The sequence below is a fragment of the Struthio camelus genome, chromosome 6, assembly GCF_040807025.1.
Source record: "Struthio camelus isolate bStrCam1 chromosome 6, bStrCam1.hap1, whole genome shotgun sequence".
NCBI lineage: Eukaryota > Metazoa > Chordata > Aves > Struthioniformes > Struthionidae > Struthio > Struthio camelus.
The window spans coordinates 34845836-34869230 of NC_090947.1; the positions used below are offsets into that span (position 1 = coordinate 34845836).

Here is a 23395-nt window from a genome sequence, read left to right on the forward strand (position 1 = left end):
TGTAATCTCTTGTGCTGCTCAGGTTTTAAGCGATATTTTTCGTTTCATAATGCGGTGTCTGTGTCCACTGAATACATCTGCTTAGACGTGCCAGGCTCGATCGCATACCCTGTTACATCATTTGGCAAATGAGGTCACATCAACTAAATAGCAGTATTATGGAGAGGAGAATGAGAGCTCTGGGGTTTAACTGTTAGGAGTCAAACTGCAACCCGCCACAATGGCTGAAAAGGATGTAGCAATGCTGGAAATGCTCAGTGGAGGCAATGGACAGGGCAGCAAACAGGGAGGACTCAAGCACAAGTAATCATCTCCTTTGAGACCCTCTTTCCGTGGTGTCAAACAGTGATGGAGGGCACGGGCATGCAACATTTTCGCAAACTCTCCAGTTAGGAAGGGGCATGCTTCACACAGAGTTCATACAAGGAGCCTATTCTCAACAGGAATAGCATGTTCTCGTGTGGTGATTAATGGGAACACTCAGCTGGAACGTGTCATCATGATGAGACTTTAGTATAGCAACCGGTAAACTACAGGCATTGGAAAGAAGAGCTGGAGGAGAGGGAGAAAGGTCCGTGGGATTGCCTGGCTGTCTCCAGCTGCTGTCAGACAAACTGCAACCGCCTGAGCCAGACAGGGTCCAGAGCTTATGTTCCAGCCCAAGCCTCTTAAAGGGTATTTTAGTTTTACCAGAAGCATTATTATTCCCAACTGATGAAAATTCACAGGCTGTTTTGCATGTGATAGAAATAGGCACGAAATGGACAGGCTGTGCAGAGTCATGCCGCGTTTGCAAAAGACGGCTCCGCTTCTCCCGATATTGGAGATGTGTGAATTGTGTGGGTGCCGGGAACTGCGTGACGCGCTCTGCCAGCATGCATTTGTTCCGCCTGAGGCCTGCCTGGTAGCCAGTGTTGTCAACAGTCAGCATCATAACGTGCACCGTTTTCTTCAGTACGTAATGAATCCCTTTGGGAGTTCCCATTCTGCAGCGCAACACCTCTGAGGGGGGAAGGGACAAGAAAGCCTACCAGCCAGGACCGGGTCTTCCTTCTGAAACCTGAAATGCTGCAGCTTTGAGAGAAGTGCCACTTGCTGTACTCATTCCTCCAGATGCGTTTTCTGTAATCTCGGATCTGAATTTGCCTTTACGTTCTATTAGACGAGCCTACTGAAAATCATTATGAGCAATTTATCTAAATCCACCTTTGAGTTAATTCTGGGCCTGAGGCCCTGATTTATAGTAATGGGACCTAGGAACCCACAATAAAAATGAAAAATAGCAGCTATTAAATCTGTAGAAAGGAAACAACTTGGAAAAGGAGGAGGATGCCAAGCTAGCCTCTCCAGCAGTGGCAGAGGGGAGTCAGACTTACAGGACCATATGGCTTAGACATAGTTTGAATAATCTCTTCCAATTAAAAATAAAGCCAGAGTTATATAAAACATCTGTTCTCTGAATTCAGCAGTTTGGGCAAAAAAACATCAGGGGATAGTTTAAATCCTTCATCATGTTTTTGGTTTCTCTGTTCAGATTCTTACCCGTTTTGAGGAGCTAATATCCCTCAAGGAGGAGTATGTGTGGTTTCCTATGATGCTACCAAGCATCGATGCAGGCTTTTGCATTTCTGATTTTCACCAGCTCCCCAGCCACACTATCTTCAGATATCCAGCCTTCATTGCGAAGGAGTGTCTGTTGTAGGAGACCCCAGAACAATTGAGGGAAGTCAGTGAAGAGAAGCAGAGGGTCTGTCCTAAATGGCCAGTGCTGGAGCTGGGCTGTTGTGAGAGGCAGGAAGCCAGGTCTGTAACCACGCTGGGAGTAAAGCATAGCTGTCTGCTTGGGGAGGGTAGCTATCTAATATAATCAGGCTTATATGTATCTAAAACACAGTGGTACTTAGCCACTAAATCCTGATCCTTGCATGCTAGCAGGGTTAAAGATGAAAGTACAGGATTATCCTTTTTCTGCCTTCATTCATGTACTCTTTACTGCAGGACTGTAACAGGAAAAAATAAAAATAAAAAAATCCCCCCCCTCCCCAGCCATGAAGGCATCTACAGCTACTTGTCTTGGAAATGTCTGGTTTTTATTTGACCGGGGGAGGAGGAGGTGTTGCAGATATCATTAGAAATTCTATCACTTTCTGTAACTCTATTAAAAGTATAACTGTGCAGACAGCAACATACCTATCTAAAAAAAAAAAATCCAGTTTTTAAAGGAAATATAATCTGGGGATATCTGTATCCAACAAACTTGATCCAGTGGCACAAACTGAGATTTGCTCTGTTCTAAAGTATCCCTAGGGTGACCTTATTATCTTTTTCCTGTGAACATCATTTGCTTCCTTCCCAAGAGGGCATCAGTCGGAGGTCTCTCTGGTGGCTGTTCCAAACCACTGGTCTTGGTTCTTCAGGAAACTATTTTTATTTCAGTGTAATTTAAAGGCAGAGATAGCTAATATACCATCAGGGAATCAATAGGTTCTCTTCTGACAAGCGAATAGTGGGGGGTCATACTCAACTGGGAACAATGTTTGAGGAGGAACAGGGCTGCTGGAAGGTGACTTGATTCTTTCTCAAAACTCAGGCAAGGGCAGAACTGTCCAGTTAGATAAAGGCAGATGAGCACAGTGCTTCCCTTTTGCAGAGGCATGTGTGCTTGTCCCATTGTAAGTGCTTTTTTTCCTGAAGTTGCTGTTAGAATTGAACTCTCCCCCTCAAATGGTACGAGGTGTGTGATGCAGACAACTCTGTTTCTATTTTAAACTCATCAGCTGCGTAAACCTTTTACTGTGCACACTTTGCCTGTGCTGTTTGTACACGAAGATGTTTCACAAAGTCCCTGGTCAGAAAACACAATCAGATCTAGCGTACTTGCTAGCAATGTATTGGGAGATGATGTCTGATGAGTCATATTTTGACTGAGGAAACCCTTAACCTCCTAGGTCATGATTGTCTGCTTTGCTCAGACTGTGCTAGACATATGAAAGAAAGCAACTAGTCATTACTCTCGGATTTTCAAGCTATTCTTGTACTTATATTAACGCTGGGTGAGTTCAGAAGCTTTTCTGGATGTGAGAGACAAAAGCTGTATTTACTTTGGAAGGTTTCGGCCATATCCCTTTCTTATCCTCTACAACACTGGTAGCAAATGGTTTTGGAGCTAGTCATGCTGCTCTGTGTCACCGAGGGGAGGTGGACGACATCTGCTCCATTTTATGCTTCTCCAAGGAAAGGAAAGGGATTCGGGAACCAGCCAAATGCCATGAGAAAACCTTGAACCATGTATGATCAAACACAGACTGCTGATGTTGTTCAGCTTGTTGGGCAAAGCAAGTCTGGTCACCTTTATCTACTAGTGTTATTTTCTGGAAAAAAAACCTCTGGAAATAATTGAGCTAACTCTGTTCAAGCTGTTCTGCAGATGTCTTAGCATATCCCAGAGTCCAAAACCCAGCACAGCCAGGATATGGTTGTTTAGTAGGGACTCTGCCAAGAGATGCTGGGCAAGAAAGGTATATGTTATCTGAGACCATAATACCAGATTTCCTTTCTGTCAGCATATTTATATGTCCCATGTGCCATCACTGTCTCTTCTTCCTGCTGTGGAATAACATAGTATACCTTGATTTATAGAATGCTGCACATCCAAATACCTCTGTTGTTATTTCCTCACTGAGAGGAGCAGAGCTGGTACCTTTGGGTTAGAGGGCTGTCACCGTGATCCCAGACAAGTATTTGACTAGTAATAGCTCAAATATAGAGACATCCTTATGAGCAAGGGCTCAAGCAGCAATCCTCTTCATTTGGTCAGACAAAACAGAAATAATGAAAGACAAAAATATAGGGGCCTGAGGACCAAGAAAGACTGTCAGAGTTGAGCCAGGTATTCTCCGGCGAGTTTCTGATTCTAAATTGAATTCAGAGCAGTTCTGCTGAGCATGATGATGGTATTCCTGGTTCAGCCAATTGCTCCTGAAATACAATCTTTCCACATAGAACCACCTCCATACTGATGTAGCAAAGCAATCCCCAGAACTGCCAGAGCTACCTGCTCAGCATCCCTCAGCTGCAGAGGGCTTAGAGGGAGCACCCTGGATGACTCACTGTCTGCACTCCAGAGAGAGCCGGTTACAAAGTAATAAAACTAAAGCAATTCTCTAGTTCTTAAATTCCTCAGAGGCTTCTTCTGGATTTACTCTCTCTCTAACCTCCTAGTGAAAAGAAAAATTCTATGAAATTACAGAAATTTTCACAAAGAACTCTGCAAGGGGTAGGATTTCTGGACTCTAGATGTCCCCCAGCTAGAGTGACAGCTCTTGGATTTATTTCTCTGCAGGCAGAATCAACATCTAAGTATCTTATTCACTTTCTTTAATCTCCTGATAAGAAGGCAAATCCCATTCTTTCTCTCACTGCCTCTCTCACCCTCTTGAAATAGGCTGTTTACGGTGACTAAATGCTTCTATCCAAAACTGGCTGTCATCCAAAACCAGATGGGCAGAAAGCCTTAGAGCAACAGAAAACTAGCAATTTATGTTAGTACACAGTACAGCACCGCACAGAAAGCTTTGTTTAAACTAGCAGAGGTCTGTGTCCTATTGAATATATGTAAATAAGCACTTAGTGTGGATTTCTGCAATGATGTTGACATATTTTTAAATACTTAAATACTCTAAGTAGCTCTTCTAAGCCTGATAGATTTCATCCTCCATTGTCAATTCTTTGAGTGAAAATCAGATGTTGGCTTGAGATTTGTGGTGCAGAGTAAACAACTTCTTACCTACCTGAAATACATTGATTTTTACCTACATCCGTAGATGCTGTTCGTTGTTGCTTCTGCTTCTGAACGTTTTGGTTTTATGATTGAAAAATATATTCAATGGGAAGTTGGAGCATTTTAGGAGCAGAAAAAGAAAAAGAAGCTAAACATGAGCAAATGATACAGCATTTTTAATAATGGAGAACACTGCATAATTTAGCATGATGAGTCGGGCTGGGCATGGTTCTTTACCTTATAATCTATTTTTAAATAGCTTAAAAATGCACAAAAAGATACTTGTGTGTTGCCTACTGACAAAGCAACTTAGGCGGTAGCAAGCATTTAGGTCAGACAAATGACAGTCTAATAGCTGCATGCAGCAACTGTTGAATTTTAGGCCTTGGCAAAGGTATGTCAGCTTCAGCTTACTGTGCCTTTTAGATAGCGTGATACTCAAATGGAGCTGAGGCAAGTGTGAGAGAAGTGGTATAATGCACTGACGCTTATTCTGCTGTCTGTTGCTACTCAATTTGGAGAAGAATCTGAGCAAAATATTTGGAAACGGGGAACCCCAAATATGACTGATTTGTTTATCTGACTTCACAGGCTGGCAGTGAGATTGCTTGAGCTGAAATTATTCCTCAGCACTCAGCCTGGGAATTCAAATACAGGGGACGGGGACCCATGCAGGTACATGCGGCGTCTGCCCCATGCGGCTGAGAGGAGACAGCAGCGTCACGACCTCCTGGCTGCTGTCTGGCTCTCAGGGACTACCAAGAGCATTAGGTGCAGTTCCCTGACATCATGGGTGACCATGTCCTCTCTGTTATGTGCCCTCGCATGTCACAGACCACAGCATGGTTCCTGAGCCCCTCTAACAAACTTTAAGATCTTAGTTATAGAAGGACTAAAACCTTAATTACTGTACTGTGCCACAGGAGGGAAACCAAGGACACCCCCGTTTTGCACCCCTGCAGAAAGAGCATGTTGAAATGCTGTTGCAGTTGTTGGGGTATCATGTATTTGTTCACTTATGCTGATAAAACAACAACCACAGTATTACTGTCACCAGTTCTCTGCCTCTCACAGCTTGGGTTCGTTTTTTAGAACCAGTGTGAGATTCACTGCAGTTTTCAGGATAAACTATTTCGTTTCCCAGCAAAGAAGCGCCTGAGGAATCCTTCTCCAGAGACCCATCTCTCCCAAATCCCTGCTCACCCTGTTAGACACCTATTCGTTCCTGCTTCCCTTTAAACTGGAGTGGATTAAGTAATAGTTAAGTTGTATTCTAGCAAGAAAGGCGGACAGCCTGTGACCTAACAGGTCTTTTCCATCCAGAGTATAATGATAAATAAGCCGCTAGCGTTCAGCCTTGCTTTTGCTGGTTGTGGCACTAGCTGGGAACCAAACATATGCAGCAGTGGCCACACGCACGTCCTGTGATTCAGGACAGATCAGTGCGTGGTAATCCTGCACTAAATGGTACCGTCTGGTCCCTGGAGCTTAGGTGGCTCCTGTGCTTGGAGCAGCTTGGATGTCCTGACAGCAGGGCATGTCCACATCTGGGATCATTTTGCTGGCTTGCATTGCACCCTCCAGAGATGGGCGAGCACCTCAGTTGGGTGTTTCAAAGCAAGAGGTTGCAAGGGCTCGTGTAAGTCGTGGCAAAATCCATTCATCAGAATCAGTGTCTTGATTTAACTGCCCAGATTGGTGCTCAGAGTTTGGAGAGCAAAGTCCAGCCGTAGAGATGATAGCTTTCTACCATTGCATGGTCTGGGTCCCTGCAGGCATTGGTGGCATAGGGCAGGGCTCTATTCTAGCTCAGGTTTAATCTGCTTTGGCACATCCTGGTGAGGACATTTATTCATTGAATGCATAATTATGCTTTGCAGCCCAGGCGCAAGTGAAAGCGGAGGGTGGGAGATGGTTTCCTGGTGGCAGGCTGCAACTGTTGCTGCAGCAGCTGCTTTTGTCAAGCAGTACGGAGGCAGAGCGAGGCTCTCACTAGCTGCTTTCAGAACATATGGCACATTCACCCTGGACTGTTTGGGGCCCTTCTGCTTCGTTGTTGCATTTTGCTATTTGCTTTTGCCAGTCCCTTTTCTTCTTATTTTAAGGTCATGAGAAATTACGTTCCTTTCCGTGTAATTCATTAGATTTGTCCCTGCGTCAGATCTTTCAGTTGTTTTGTGCTTTGCCAAGGTGTGTTGCATCGCTATTTTTATTTTAATCTCTCTCACTGATCCTGCTGTACAACACACAGATTAGGCTGGTGTCTGGGTTTTAAATATATCCAGTCAACAGCTGTAATGGTGGGCTTTATCACAGGAATAATAAAAGTGAACTTGTCACAGACTAAAATATGAAACCATTTACCTGTGAAGTAAAACCTCAAGGGCATCCTCTATTTTCTTTCTCTTTCCAAACCAAGTGTAACATGTTTGAGAAACCAGCAGCCCCTCTGTATTCCAGTTTGCATGCTCAGTTTGCATACTTCTCTGAGATTGGTTAAGTTCCCCTCTAAAAACAAATTGAACAGGAATAGCTTGAGGGAACACTTCACAGGTGAAAGGATTTCTGTCATCGGGAATCAGAGGTATTTGCATTATTCTTAAGTGGCTTACCAATTCTATACATATTAGTGTAACATACTCTTTCTAGAGAGATTACTTTGCTGTGGGTTAATTTGGTAAGTGAACGTTCTGCGTGATTTGGTGGTATATAAGGCACTTGCAGAACAGGCATGAGAAGAACCTTGCAAAAGGAGGAATTTCTCTTTCTGTTCTTTATGACCACAGTCAGCACCTAAAACTAATCTGCGGGCACCCATCTGAGTTAGCTTTTTGCACCTACCATCTGCACCTGCGAAAAGGAAGCTGCTTCTTTCCTCCTGCCCAAGCGAGGTCTTTCCCTGCGAAAGTATTCTCAACTTCAAACCTGAGTGCCCTCTGCTGCTGCCAAATTGGGCAGGAGTCCTCCAGGGGTCACCAATCAGGACCTGCTTTTCTAGCACTGGCTCCTCCAGCAGCGAGTCAGAGCGCGGGGGGGGAGGCCCTGGTCCGTGTTTTGGTCCAGAGGGTGCCAGAGGAGCCAGTGACATATAAAAGGGAGCCAAGAGAGGTTAGCTTCCTAACTCAGACATCAAAAATAGGTTTCTATAGCCAGAGGGGTGTGAATATCTCTCCTGCTGAAGAAGAGTTTGATCACACTAGGTGCTAAGCAGCTCCTGGGGGGGTGATTACTTCCAGTTCTCATTATATTAAGTAGCTGTTTCTAATGAGTCAGAGAGAATAGGAGCTTGGGGCTATACGGCACTTGAGAGTCATAGAGCACATATGCCTTCTCTGGGATAACATTTGTGGGTGTTGTCCTGATTGAAGCATTTGTTTTTATCACAGATGTTTAGTTGTTTGAGAAGGCGCCTGTGACAGACTGGATGTTAGCTGCTCCCCGAGCTGCTGTGCGCCGGGCAGCATCGCAGGCGCTGCCTGGGGAGCTGCTCTGGGCAGTCCTTCCTAGGCTGATGCCCTGGGAAGTGCTTTGCTAGTCCCAAACTTGCCAAAGCGGTGTATTCACCCGGCCTCTTTCCCTGGGATGTTTCAGGGCTATTTCACCTTTCCTGCTTAAGCAATAAAAAGGACTAATTTTTCAGAAATCAGACTGACCATCTGAATAAAGGCTTTGACTACTCTGGAACACCCTCTGTCCATACCACTTAAAACGATGGGTCCTGGGCTCCTGTTTGAAGGGAGCCCAGGACAACGTGACAACCAGGTCCGTTGTGCCCAGACAGCACACCTCATACCTGCAACCGTACGTAGATAAGCACTGGGTCTGGCGACAAGAGAGAGTTAATTCCTTACAGCAAATTAGCTTACTGTGTGATGGCAAACACGGACACCTAGTGGCCCTTCAGTGCAGGGCATGAGATACTTTAAAACACCTCTGGCAGAGAGGTAGATACAGCAGAGTACTCGTTCACATATTTTCCCCTAAAAGAAGGAGAGGTTTGATGATCTTCAGCGAAAATATAATAGATAACGTAACATGGGGGAAATAAAACTTATTTAGCAAGAAGCAGTGAAAGAATTAAGTGAGATTCATCACCTTTGGGGAGATTTGTCAATGTACTTGCCAAGAAGTAATCAGGGTTTTCTTGAGCCTTAAATATCTCACAGACCATATCAGATCAGAAAGACTTTCTACTTCTCCAATTAATCCATAGCAAAGACATCTCAGCAAGTATTTTAGCAATCTCTTATTCTTACAATACCTGTGAATGTTTGAATTCCAATTATGTGGAGATTGTATCAGTGTGACAGATGATGGGTTTGTTGATAAACTGCATAGCTAGGTGCTAAACTGAATTCTTGCACACTTTCATCAACCAACTGAGCCCTCTCTGCCAGAATTAATGCTAGCACTCTTGACTGTTTGAATGGTCTCAAACAGCTGCCGTGGTTTGTTTTGTTTGTTTTTTCTATTTATTTACAAATAATCTTTCAGAGCAATGTTTCCTTCTTCTTCCCCAAATCTAGCATTTCGTCTACGGCAGAGACACAGGACAGGTGAGAGCCAGTCCTTGTCCACTGATCCCTTTCTGTAATTGTAAATATGACAACTGTGAATGGGATTTCTTTCGTGCCTGCTTTAGACACAGGAACCGCAATGTCACTGAAGTGGGGAGAGAGGCTGTTCCCGTGGGAGTATGCATCTGGGGCTGCTCAGGCTAAGATAAGGGGCTGTGAGATTGTACCAGACAAAGAGTAAAGTCTGTAGAGAGGAGTGTAAGGAAGGTGCACTCCTTAGGGGCTCATCCATTCAAGCTGATAAGCAGTTCCCAGTTCTCACTGATGTCACAGGGATACTTAGCATCTTACGAGATTTGTCCCAATTCAGTTGTATTTACAAGTAGTTTCTTTAAAAAACATTCTAATATGCTTATTTTTAGCTTGATATCCTGAGAAAGTGATATTTATAGGATTACACTGTTCTGAAACAGCTTGTTTACCGTTCTCATCTTATTAACTTTTCAATCAGTGGACTAATTTCAATGAAATTTGACAGTGAAATAAGGATCTCAAAGATTCCTGCATGTTTCAGGGAAACAGGCAGCAAGTGGAGGAGAAGAACCCAAACAAGGGCCTCTAATGACAGGCAGACACTAAGGAAGCCCCATTGGAAAGGTTAGGAACCAGAAAAAGCTTAGATTTGTGCTTACACCTTTCTAGGCATCAGAGAATGCAACCATGAAATCCAAATCCGTAAGAAAGCAAGCTTCATTAGTTCTGCTGCTTGTGGAATTGCTTTTTCTCTTACATTCTGCTATATACACAAACACTTATATATCAGGTCTCTTTTTGTGTAGAGACTCTGGTTAAACAGAGACAGTATTGTTCATTGAGAGGCGCAGGGTGTGAGTCTGAAGGAAAGCAGTGAGTTGCCAGCACCCCGTACGGAAGTAAGACAATACATTTATTCTTAGATACAAATCCTGGAAGTCAGCATATAATCAGTCACTCCACGTTTATATATTTACACCTCTGTTTTCCATCAGAGAGCATGGGAGGAGCTTTTCTGATCTGCCCTCTCAGGATCCCCTAGTCTCCTAAGAGGTCCCTAAAGCAAGTTTGGGAAGATGAGGGCATGTTTCTTGTCTTGCAAAAAGTTGCAGCTCTTTCCTTGCTGCGCTGGTGGCATCTGGGAACGTGTCTAGCTCATGCTGTAAAGGGGCGAGTTGGAATTTGTCCTGCCATGAGGCAGAGTATGGAGGAGACCTGGGCTAATGCCCTTCTAGAAGCTCACCTAAGAAGCTAAAGCAATAAAAAAGCAAGGGTCCTAATAAATATCCACCCACAGGTAGAAAACGGCAGCATTTGAAACATTACTGGGTGGGTAGCTTTTGATTTCTCAGTTCAGCCCAGCAGTATCAATAAGAACTAAAGCAAACTAGAGTCATAATACTTTGAACTTTGACGAAAGAAATTATTAACTATCTTTGCCAGTGTAAATATAATATAAAGATGATGTGGCTTCCTTTTGCGCACTCTAACGTCTATTCCCGTTCTTTTCTTTTCTGTCGAACCTGGACAGTTGTCTGGAGGCTGTGAACTAACTGTGGTGCTCCAGGACTTCACAGCCGGCCACAGCAGCGAGCTGAGCATTCAAGTCGGGCAGACCGTGGAGCTGCTGGAGCGGCCGAGCGAAAGGCCCGGCTGGTGTCTGGTCCGCACCACGGAGCGGAGCCCGCCTCAGGAAGGCCTGGTCCCCAGCAGCGCTCTCTGCATTTCCCACTCACGGAGCAGCGTGGAGATGGACTGCTTCTTCCCTTCAGGAAAAGGTAGGCAACAGTCTGGCAGGTGTCAAGACTGTTTCAGATTTCCCCCTTTGTATCCCGTAAGTGCAAAGCTGCTAGGGCTGTTTTTGTCTTCAAGCAGTCGGCATAAGTAAAAGACCATTTAGTCTTTAGTGAATTTTGTTGATGGGTCTCTGTGAATCAGCACTGCTCTAGCCTAGCTCCATCTCCATGAATCAATGTTTGTATGTGTGTGTCTTGCTGTGTGGCAGTCGTTATTGTCGTGCTATGCTGGGATAAAAATAAGACCTTTTAAACAACAAAGGGACTGGTTTCAGTGCCTAAAAGCCTAGAGGAGAGAAAGTCGAATTGCATATACATCCAGGATGCCCCATATCGTGAATATGTTGTTTTATATATACCACAATGTGCACTAATGCATGGCCTTCTACTATTTCCCTGCTGCCTGTCTGCCTGTTATTGCAAAAAAGTCACCAGCAAGTCCTGGTACACTTTATTGACTAGTGAATTGGAGACTGTGTGTGTAATGGTACAATACAATGGGGAAAGAGTCCTTTACAATTAGCATGCAACCAAACAAGTCACCGGTATTAACCTGAGAGCTTGTGCATTTATGTCAGTTTGCCGAAAAATGACTTGCCTTTTCATACAAACCCCTGCAACGAGTGATGAAATATTGTTCATTTCTGTGGTGGTGTCTGTGGCCTATTCAGTTCAGTGTTCTGTTTTGAGTAATGTGTGTCCCACGCATAGCACCCATGCAACAAGACGTAGGAGATGCTCGAGATTGATAGACCAGAACCTGTTTGACTCGATGTGGCCAGAGCAGGTCCCTTTTAGCAAATCACTGCACCCCAGCTCGGCCACACACAGCTCCTGTAAGGCCCAGGGAGAAAAGGCTCCTAACGTCCTATTCCTGACTTCAAACCCACAACTTGAACTAGCCTTTTAAAATTGTTTTTTCCCTCTGCAGTAGGGGAAATAGAATTTGATCCTTTCTTGTTTGAACAAATTAAGCTTGGTGGGTTTGTTTGTTTTGAGAAAAAGCATTTAAGCTGAGGTCTGTTCTGTTTTTGTTCCATGCCTGCAACTCCCACTGCTGTTGATGGGAGCTGTGCACGCACCAAGGAAAATAGAGAGTAAGGCCAGGCTTCCTGGGCCTCTGTTGTGCTAAAGACCTGGAATAAGCGTTTCCATTAAAACACGGCCTGAACCAAAACGGAGGAAGGAGAGCTGGGCTTTTCCCCTCAGAGTTGATCCTCTCAGCAGTGTTTCTCCTTGCCCTGTTTTGCAAAAGGGAGGAGGTGAAGTCACTGCTGGCTGTGCAGGATGTCTGCGTTGCAGACTTCAAGCTTCTCACACACTTCAGCTCAGATCTGCTGCCTCCCGTCCCCTAAGCCTGGAGTCCTCCTGGCCTCTCATGGCTTTCGGATCTGCTGCCACAGCAACTTGGCCTGGTCCTCTGCTTCTCTAGAGGGCACTGCTGGGTTGTTCTCTGAGAAGCACTGCAGGTACTTACACGCAGGTTAATATCTGTGAATAAACAGAAAAGTAAAGTTGAAAATTAGCCTGGCCTGGGTAAGAGCAGTCACTGCCTACAATGACTCACTGGAAGCAAGAGATGTGCTTGGTGGGTGCATGGTACAGCAGTTGGGCATGGATCCACTACTGAAGGACATTGTGAAACACCAGTCAAACCTCATTCAAGCACTCTAGAGTCAAGAGTTTTTCCTCGAGTACTTACGATCTGTTTATAAAAAATCGCAAGAGGAGGCTATGGAAAGGGAGACAGGAAATCCCAAGGAGGAAGGAGTTAGCGTGGTCAGTGGGCTGAGGGCTGGCAGGGGACACGGTGGCTCTGCTTCTGGCACGATTGTGTGAGCTTCAGGGCATAACTATACCGCAGGTATAGCGCGACAGGCACAGTGGTAGGCCGTGGTTGGCAGACGAGAGCAGGCTGTCGTCTGGGAGCCATCCCGCTGTGCTAGCACAGCACTGAGCCTGAGCTAGCAAGCTTTGCCTTGCTGCAGGGCAGGTTATCTTAGCACAGCCATCATGCTAACACGCTGTGACCGCTTCCAGGTTGGCGCTGGCTCTTGTCCCATCGTCTCTGAGCGGGTGCGGGGTGAGCCTGGGGCGTGTTTGCTCCAGCCATGTACTCAAGGCCCTTATTTCCTTGTAACTCTTTTCCCCCACAGCCTCCTTTTTCTTCCTGCACATACCAAACCTATATCAGCGAGCCTCGGTATTAATGGGATCTCCAGAAGTGCTGCTAGAAATGATAAAAATAACCACCTAATCCACAGTTTTGGCCAGAGCACAGCAAATAGGTTCTTTTGTATCTAATCAGTTCTTCCTCCATTAGGAAAACTGGAAATTGCTTAAACCAGAGGAGCAGATGCTTGAATAAAGAAGTGGGGTTAAGTTTAAAGGGGGAAATGCGTTAGCCACTGCAAAAGCCAGTCCATGAGATGCTGCGAAGGGTAGGTTGCTAAATGGCTCTGACTGTTCAGATTAATGTCCATCTCTACTTCCAGTTGCTTTAGGCATGGTTTGGACCAGGATTCCCTTGGTCCAGGCTTCCAAAGTTCCTGGCCCTTCTCTACAACCTAGGACAAAGGCTGGCACATCTCATATCAATGTAAAATGGTCTCCCCCTATCTATTTTGAATATGTGAACATACACAGGTGCAAAAGAGCAGGATAGTAGCTGATATCTTAAAATTATCCAGATACGTAGTTCTTTGCTTTTACAAGCAGTATAATTTCAAGAACAGAAAGCCTCTGTATTTAAAATTTAGTGCTCCTAACAGTAAAATTTGCCATCTGTGATACACATACACAAGTTTTGTCAAATATTAAAAGATAGTTGCATCTGCTTAGTGGAAAATGGCAAATTGTTGTGTCTCGTCCTCTATAAATTATGGTGGACTTTTAACATAAGTCATGTGGCCCAGCTACTTATCATCCTTGAAATGAAAGACTAAAGCAAACAACATGTATCAGACAACACCTGAGCCAATGAGGACTTGGAAGGTTCACTAGGATTGCCAGAAGAATTTGTAGAACATCAGTGTAAGTGTTCACCAGATGAAAAATCAGCCTTTTTAAAAAAGCCTCACTGAAAGCCACTGGAAATGCAAAATCAAACTTCACGACTGAATGTGCATTCTGGCTCTTCCTAATTTGTTTACGCTGTTCCTTGAAAAATAGTTATTGAGTTTAAGTAAAAGACTACAAAAGGAAAAAGGTGGTGCAAATATGAGCGGGAAAACCCCTAATATACCACTCCTTATGTTTTTTAATGAAACTTTTTTCCAGATTTCTCTTGTCACTGATCAGTAAAAGTAAAGGGGTTTTAAGACTTAGTCTCTCAGCCCTCCATCTGACTTATTCCTGGGTTCCTTTGGAGGATATACATTTGATTTTTTTTCATGACTTGACTGCAGCTCAGAGCCCAAGCATAGCCCTCCGTGTCCTTCCTTTCCGGTGTTCTGGCAGTGTTTGCAAACATGCTTTGTACAAAATGCACCTAGTTTTCTAGGATTCACCATTCCCAACTAATTTATGGGTTACCAAGTAAAAGGAACTGGTCTGCAGTCTCTGCTACTGTGCTCGAGACTTTGTGGGTCTGGGTTTTTTTTTTTTTCTGATGAACATTCCTAAGGAAAGAAAAAGAAAGACCTGTGACCCACTAAGAATGAAGCTGTATTTGAACTATCCCACATGACTTGTTACAGGAAAACAGTGACTTTTATTCTTGTCTCTTTTACTCTACAGTTGTGCTCTAAAGTTTTAAACTATGAATTTCAAGTTAAGAGAGAAATCTACATGGACAGAAAGCAACATAATGACCAAGTCGATATTCATTAAACACTCTGGGACAAGCATATTCCTGGTGTCAGCCTGTTAGCTTCAACGGAGCGATTCCAAATTTGAATTTGGCCCATGAAGCATTTAGAAGAACTCTTGATCTTACAACTGTGGTTTTATCACCCAGCATTTTTGTTGTAGCATGAGAGTTGCAGTTTAATTTGAAGAGCAACAAAGGCTAATTCTTGCAGTAATTTTAAGCAGCCTCCATCACCAGAGGACAAAAAAAAAGTGTTAAAAAAACCCACCAGAGTTTTATGGCTCTTGGTTTGAGCTGATGGTATGCAGAGGGATCCCATTCAGGGCCCCAGACCAGATCTTGCCTGTAAGGATGCTTGTGTCTGGCCCTCATCCCTGGAGGAGATGAGGAATATATTTTTTTAAGATGCTATGCAAACTTCTTGCTGTGCAGGCAGATGGCCACTTAACAGCGGGGCTTTGGTGGCAGCGGTGGGTCCTTGAAACAGAGCAAATTGAGAAATAGTTGGGTCTCTGCCAGCGGAAGAGGGAAGAGCGCAGGGCTCGCAAGGTGTAAGTTAGTGTGGTGAGCACCCCCACTGCGCTCCCCAGCGGGGTCGCCCAGGCCTCTGTGCTTTGGGCAGGCAGGAGAAACCAGGGTTTTCCATCAAGCTCGGGTGACAGCTTTCACATTTAGGGGGTCCCCTGCCCACAGCTGTGGCCAGAGAGAGCGTGTTGCTGGTAGGTGTGATTGCAGGCTGGGCTGTAAAAGGACACAGAGAAAGGATTTAAAGAGGCTGGTGAGAAGAACAGTATCAATGAAAAAAGAGGTCACTCTGAGACCTGCTTGTTTTGTGACCACTCCTTGTGGGAAAGAGCAGCTCATTTAATGGATTAGTGTGCAAAGCTGGTGAGGCTACTCCAGCTCTTGTTGGGGTGGATTTCTCTTTCCCCCTGTTCCTGATCTCAGAAGAGCGATCTGTGTAGGGGAAGGCATAAGTATTTCTTCTCACGTCTCCATTTGTAAGACCATCTTGAATTTTAGTGTGGAAGGGAAGGGTCTAGGCTACTTTTATTGTGTCCCTGTTCCTGTTTAGTATTAAATTGCAATCTGCATTGGCTCACGTACTTTCTCTGTTCTGTTTTAAACAATTTCTGTTGCGAAACATTCGATGGTAATGATTCCTGATTTCCCCAGGGAGCTGTGCGAGGACAATTCAGGAGGTTTAGAGCGCTACATTTAACCTTCAGTTGTCCTTGTAGAGGCTGAGAAATTGTTTTTGTTTTTGAAAGTTTTGATTAAGAGCAGTCGATTGAAATGTTTATAAGGCTCTGAAACTAAAGGGAAACATTTTATTAGGTAACGCAGTTGATTTCACTGGCGCATGAACAGGTCACGGGGTTTCTATTAAGCAAATAATGTTCAGTCTCCCATTATCAATGTAAATACGCAGCATTTAAATAAAAAAACAAGTCCTCACCTCTGTTTCTAATACCATCCTAACAAGGGGCTTCAGAGTCAAAATTCTGTAGTATAGACTGTCTTTCAGGAGAGGTCACATGGACCCCTCCTGCTGGCATTTAGTGCCTCATAGTATCCTTATTATAAGCACAGGACATGATTTACATAGAAAAACCATATCAGGAAAGTTTTTACTGCATTTTCCCTCCTTTTTTAATTATGACAGAGCAGCTGGAAACAAGACGGCTAACCAGCATGGTGTACCAAGGCAGCTCGCTGCAGATTGGCAGCAAGGGCTGCCGGGGCCAGCAAGGGCTGCCGGAGCCTGCTGCTGTGCCCCAGTCTACCTGTAGAAAAACTGTAGAAAGCTAAGGCAGAGATGAGCTTGGCTCCATGCAGTGGTGCTAGGAATGGCCATAGAAAGGTGAGAGAACTCAAAACCACTTTGCTACTTCAGTCGGGTCACCTTTTCCCATAGCATTTCTGTGCTGTGTCTCCCTCCTCTGTCTCATCAAATGATGATAGCTGCTTCTCTTTATTTCCATGGCCCTTCATGGCTTCTCTCCACCACATTGCCCCTTTCTCACTCAGTGGGAGATGTCAGCTCCAGTCGTGCAGTGGTTGGTGACACCTACCTCCCCCCTCCTCTAATGGCATTCAATCGGGGACCTCTGTGCTTTCTCCTACCTCATATTCATGCAGTAGAATAACTCATAGTAGATAGATACCCATGAAATGTCCATCCCTGATGTGCTCCACCTTCTCCTGGACTCCATTATCTCCAAATTAATAAGACATAGATATTTAACAACAGTTGGCAGTAGAGGTGATAAGATGTGATTTTTTATTGTGTTTCTAAGATGTAGGCAAAGTCAAGCCTGAGAGAATGAGCTATACTCATGTAAGGATATTCATATCTTTATGTCTGTAGATCTACTGGGGATTTTACCTGGCAGATACATCAGTATGTCAAGAAGACAGAACTATACTGATAAATTCCTGGTGTAGTAAAGCTCCAGAGGCAGCGTCAGAAAGCAGCTCCTGATTGACTAGATAAGCTAGGCAAAACCTGACCAAGGATGGCAAATACCTGTCCTCCACAGTGGGTCTCCACAATTAAAAATCATGGAGACAGATTGTATATAGACTGTTGGAGTTATGTTCTGATGGCTTGTGAATACCCATACTTCTCAGATGTAATGTTTTTATTTCATTATTTTTTTTTTAGTTCTGGTGTGGCATCACTAGATATTTCAAGTCATGGTCAGCCACGCGGATTTGTTCAGGGCATATCAGGTACCAGTGAAGTCAATTATACTTATTGCTTCAGCTGCTCTGTGATCTAATCAAAGCAAAAAACCTCCAATGCTCTACCTGGGACTTTATTTTTATGGAGAAAGACAATTTTGATGAATGCTTTGATAAAACAGGAAAGGCTATTTTGGGGGAAGTTGCTTTGCTTTTGTTCAGTGGATTTTTATTATTTTAAACACAGGAGTCTTTGTTTAAAAAAGAGAAGGCCTGCAAATTTTCTTGTTTACTTTGCTTTTGCTTCCCCTTCTGACAGGGGGTAAAACTTTATCCACCTAGTCCCCTGTCAGCATAACCTAGAGTTCCACCGTGCAGTGGCCGTGCCTTGGGCTTCCCTAGAAAAGTAAAAAAGATATTTTGACATGCTGCGGCCAACTGAGCTCTTGAAGAGTACCAAAGGATTCTGCACCTGGCCCAGTACAGAAACTCAGCGGAAATGCAGCAGTGCTACAAACAGTGCTGTAATTCACACATTTTGTGATGACAGATGATCTGATTAGACAGATTAGAACATTGATACTGTAACATTTGGACGCATCACCATTTCTTGGGTTTCTCCTTCTTTACATCAATGAGAAAAAGAAGCAACTCCCCTGCATGCAGTGGTGTACAGGAGAAAAGAATATCGATCTACAGGCACAACCTATGCATCAAGGGACCAGTAAGGAATATGCAGCTGGAAAAGCAGTTAATAGGTGTAAGGTAATGTGGGGCTCATCCAGCATGCTTTTCTTGCTACTTTCCCCATCTTCCATAGGTCACCCTCACTATGCATATCCCAGGAGCAGCTTCGGGAGTACAGCAAATAGGATAGAGTGCAGGATAAAACTGGGCAAAATTCATTAGCTGATATCAGCATATAGGTCAGGGCACCTGATCTAAAGGTCCCTATGGCATTACAATCTCTGACAGCTTTGTTTTGCAGTGTATACTTGGTTTTCTTATGTGTAGCTTACGGCACCTTTGGGACCTTCACATAAGTTGGCCAAGAGGCTTCCAGAGAGTAGTGTTTCCTAGTAATAGGTATGGTATTTATCACCCATATCTCTTAATTAACATACTGGCACCAGCTTCCCAGGTTGCAACTGAATATGGGATGGAATTGCTTCCTGTTGAGATCATAAATTATTCTGGGTTTGGCATCGAATTAGTCAAGGCCAGATAGTGAAAAAGGAGGAAAACTTGCAGAGAAGCGCTTACAGTGATCGAATGGGAAAGCATGAGCAACAATGTGGTGCAGGATGTTTCTAAACTGTTTGTGTGGATCTCCCTGTGGACAGAAACATTAACGTTTTAGACGGGTTAAATGCTGGTCTCTGTGGAAGGAAAGAGCCACGGTGTATCGCTGCTGGACAGGCTTCTGTCAACACTACGCCGAGAACTGCTCATGAGATGTCTACTTCCAAAATGAAAAATCTTCTCTGTCAAGATAAATGGTCATTTGTTTCCTTTAGATATGCTTGTTGCAGATATGTTCTAGTGAGGCAGTTTTTGGAAGAGAGTACAGCTAACTTACTACAGCACTTCTGTTTTGTGGAGACTTGGTGGCTTGCAAATCCAGGCTCAGATGATGGAGCTCAGCACACAGCTAGCCAGAGGGCAGGCTGGATCCCTCCATTGCGGACTGGAGGCACAGGGAGTGAGGAGAAGGGAAGGAGGGATAGCAGCTCTTATGAGGCTTCTCTTGTGGCCTCCCTGGACCTGTTTCCTCCCTTCATTTGCCTCATTTCTGTGTGTATAAAGTGGTGAGAACAGCCCTCAAGTAGATGTGGCTGAGCATATGAACATGAGGCAGAGAAGAAAAAGGCGAAGGGTGTCACCGAGGCATGCCCACATCTCCCCCAACTCTTCACGTTTCTTTAAGGCTTGCACTTAAGTCCCATTGAAGTTGGCTTGCAAAGTCCTTCATAGAAGGCATTTTCAGTCCTCCTCACAGGAAAAAAAGTAAGGCAGAGTCCCTGTTGGGCTTGGGACTACAGTTCCTCCCATAGCCTCTGTGGAAGAAAAGGACCAGAAATTCAGCATGCCCGTATGGCTCTCCTGCCTGGTGGCACACCCCCTTTTCCCAAGGGCAGGATAAGGCCAGCTGGGTATTGAAGGATCGGCACGATGGGACGGTGCCATGCTCCTCGGTGCAGGTGGGGAGAAGCCCCAGAGCACCCTTTGCTTGATGCTGTTTCTGCAGGGAAGCAGCTGTGCCCCCGCCCTTCAGCTTGCTCAGGGATGAAGGGGAGGTCCCAGCTGCTTGGGTGGGGGTGGGTGGGTGGCCACAGTCTTGCCCTGCTGTGAGCCATCCCCGGGGGGGCACTCAGGAAGGAGTTTAGCTGCTCAGCTCTGCACATCTGGACAAACAAAGCTGCACTGGTCAGATTTTCCCAACTTTCCTCGAAAGACATATGATGGAAATATCTTTAATTTTTATTACTAACATATTGTTAGTTACAACTGAGAGGCCAAAGACAGTTCCACTAAGTGAATACTGCATTTCAAATGCATTACGCGAGACTGCTTTCCAAGAGTGATCTGGGCTGTGTGATGTCCTGTATTGCCTGGGGAAGACCAGAAGCATTTCCCGTGGAAAGGACCCTAGGATGGGATGGGCCTGTCCCGCCCGTTCCCCAGCTGTGCCAGTTATCCCAGGATGTGTCTTTTCATTAAACGGCCGAGATCAGTGTCCCCTTGCGTTAGCCCATTCAGAGCAGAGGTGTGTTTGAAGGGACTCCGTGAGCAGCACTGACCGAGTCTGAGCCATAGCCATTCTGCCAAAAAAGGACTCGGGCTCCCTGCTGTGGGTATGTAAGTTCAAGAGACCAATTTGGGTGAGGTGTTATCCAAGGCCCTCTGTACAGTCATCCGGGGAGGCACCTATTGAAAATGGTCAGCATATGATTCCTATTTCTTTCTATTAACAGTATGGGGACCTTACAGATACTCTCTGTTTCTTCTGCACCTTTGAGCTGTGGTACCTATGTCCATTCCAGGAGCGAGGAGGCAGAGTAAAGATTTCAGTTTCTGGTATGAGGTTTTATAGTAGCTCTGACTTGAAGCCAGCAGTCGTAATATCTCTCCATGCCTCTGCCCGACTAGTGAAAAACAAACAGCCTGGAGGAAGGGTATAAAAATAGGCCCCTGAGTATAATCTGTTTCCTCTGTATTTAGTCCTGCGTCTCGAAGTACGTGTAGCGTGGTGGGAAAGGGGGAGTTATTTTGCAGTGCTTGGCCCACCAGGCTAACAAGAAGGTTAATCGCAGTCTTTGGTGAAGGAGTGAGAGGAGCATGCGATGGCTTGTATCCTGTGTTTCCTCCAATGCCAAACTAAATTTAGCAGATTCACAGATGGACGTCTGACCATAAACTATCCGGGACTGTGGGGGGAAGAGTGGATCTGGGTTGTTTGCCTAGGCTTTTTGCTGGGTAACCAGCTTCAGTGAGCCACCATTCATTATTACGTCCTTTGTGGTTTTCTGCCATACTGGATGTGCCATAACTTACTCCCCGATCTTTTGCCCTGAATTGTTTGAAATTTAAGCATGAAGGAGAAATAAAGACCACTAGTTCTGGGTTCATGCCTGATTTCCCTACTAACTTCATGTGAGCATGTGGATGTACTTTTTCTCGTATCATCACAGCAAGGGCTCAGCCTATAGCTGGTACTCATAAGAATTGCAGCAATACCAATAATAATGAGGAGGACACGTCTTACTTAAGGCTTCCCAGAAATGTTGCCTTCTCACTCTTCCAGCTTCCAGACAGCAAAGGGAATAGTCCTAAAACAGTATTTACATCCCTCAAGGCCTGTACCCTGTTGGGCTGGTTCTGCCGTTGCTAATCTTAAACAAATATGTTATGAGTATGTTTTGAAGTGAGCTAGCTCTGCTGAAAATCCCATTTCCCTGACCAGTCTGAAACAGAGAGAGGAAAACTGAAACGCAAAACACATGTCTATTAAATAATATATTTCGAGTAATTGAAATTATGTTTCTGTATATCTGCTTCAGCATACTGCACAGATTTGATATATTAATCCTGACACAAAAAGTCTGATTTTCTTGTCATTTATGCAAGCATTTTGTCAGAGCAGTTATTGCCAGGTTACACGTGCAGGTTACTTGCAAGAAGAGCCTGAACCAGTGTCAGCTTCGCTTAGTTCGTATTAATACCAAACTCTAGAAAGGCGGGTTAATGCTCTTCTTAACTACGATGGTCTATAAGTCTAGGGTAGAAAATTATTCACATAAATGCTAGCGTATTTTATTTGATTCACACTAACTGGTACAATAAGAGGTATTAACCTCTTCTTACAAATGTTACCATGCTTTAACTCCAGAATTTCATTTTTCTCTTCTTTAAGGTAGATTGCATGTTTGGCTATTTTCCTAAAATCTGTTTAAATAAGTCTCTCTCAGCTCAGAACAGCTAAATAACAGATCCCTTTGCTATTATAAGAGATTAAAGCTTCCTAGATTGTGGTTGTCCTCAGCATTCATTAAAAGGCTCTATTTTCACATGTTGTATCACATACTCTTCACAAATGCACTGAAGAACTCTTGACTCTACAGAATTGTGTTGCAGTGAAATAAGTACGTTTTCCATTCTACAATTTGCAAAATGCAAATTAAATTTCCTGCAATGTAAAAAAATCAAGGGGTACTTGCTGACATATTGCAGTAAACGGCTAGGATGGCCTCCAGTCCCTCTAAAGGTGTGTCATCAAACCGGAGCAATAGTAATGCACTGTTCAACACTTCACATAATAAAATAGCCCTGACTTTTTCTCTTTGGCAATGTAACTTGCAACTCATATACGTTGGTGACTCCTGTTTTCATGAAGTGGACCTAATGCTCCATGTTTCTCACCAGTATTAGACTGCCTGATGCTAAATTACAAGTTCTTATTGCCCTTTGCTTTTGTAAGCCAAAGAGATTAAAAATTAAATAGCAGCACCCAGTGTTTATACATTTCAAGGGCATTATTCTGTTTTCTAGGTTAGGGAAGAACACTGAAATCTTTCTACTCAAGATATTTTTTCCCCAAAAAAGTATTCTTACTGCACATAGATCTTCACACATTTCTGTTTTACTCCTTCCAGACTATACCTGGCCCTTTGTTTTCTCCACAGATTACAAATATCTTCAGAATTTTAAGTTAATGGCTGCTAGGAATATATATCCAGTTTCCCTGGAAATCTATGGGAATTGCATTTAGGTGCCAGAGAACAGAATTTGACCTTAAGGGCCAAGCATCATTTTGCCGAAAAACACCGAAGAATTTACTAACTGCGGAACCTAGTGAAATAAGTACATTTTTCCTTCCACGGGTTACAAATTACAAATTAAATTTCATGCAGCAATCAATTCCTACTGCTGTAAAGGAAGGCTGTTCTAACCCCTGAAAAACATTAGTATAGATAGCTTTGTGCATGGGTGGCCGGGAAAGGCAGTTCAGGCTATGCACCTCAGCAGCCTGCTTGGTCATTGCACATCTATTCAAATGACTCTGCCTTAGTTATGCCATATAGTCACAGTGCTGATCCACAGGCCAGTACTGAATTCTTAGGGACAGCTGCTTTCTAAATAGCCTTCACCTGAGAGCTGTATCCATTGTGCAATGTTCAGCCTGCTACGGCCTTTCCTTACGTTAGATGATGTGTCATTCTGCATTTAAAGGTGCAAAAATACATGTCCCACTAACCAGCAACCTGCTTGT

At 44.2% G+C, this 23395-nt stretch overlaps 1 protein-coding gene across 8 annotated transcripts in view; it reads left to right on the top strand.

Moving 5' to 3' along the window:
- Window positions 1–23395, top strand: part of KALRN (kalirin RhoGEF kinase) — a 528885-nt gene that overhangs the window by 414937 nt on the left and 90553 nt on the right. For 5 of the 8 annotated variants that reach the window (XM_068949097.1, XM_068949096.1, XM_068949098.1 and 2 more), the window contains exon 34: window positions 10862–11108. In XM_068949097.1, the coding sequence (XP_068805198.1) occupies window positions 10862–11108 (247 nt within the window). Of the gene's footprint in view, window positions 1–9306; window positions 9337–10861; window positions 11109–23395 lie in introns of all 8 variants that reach the window. The other 3 variants (XM_068949099.1, XM_068949100.1, XM_068949102.1) reach the window with 1 other exon arrangement.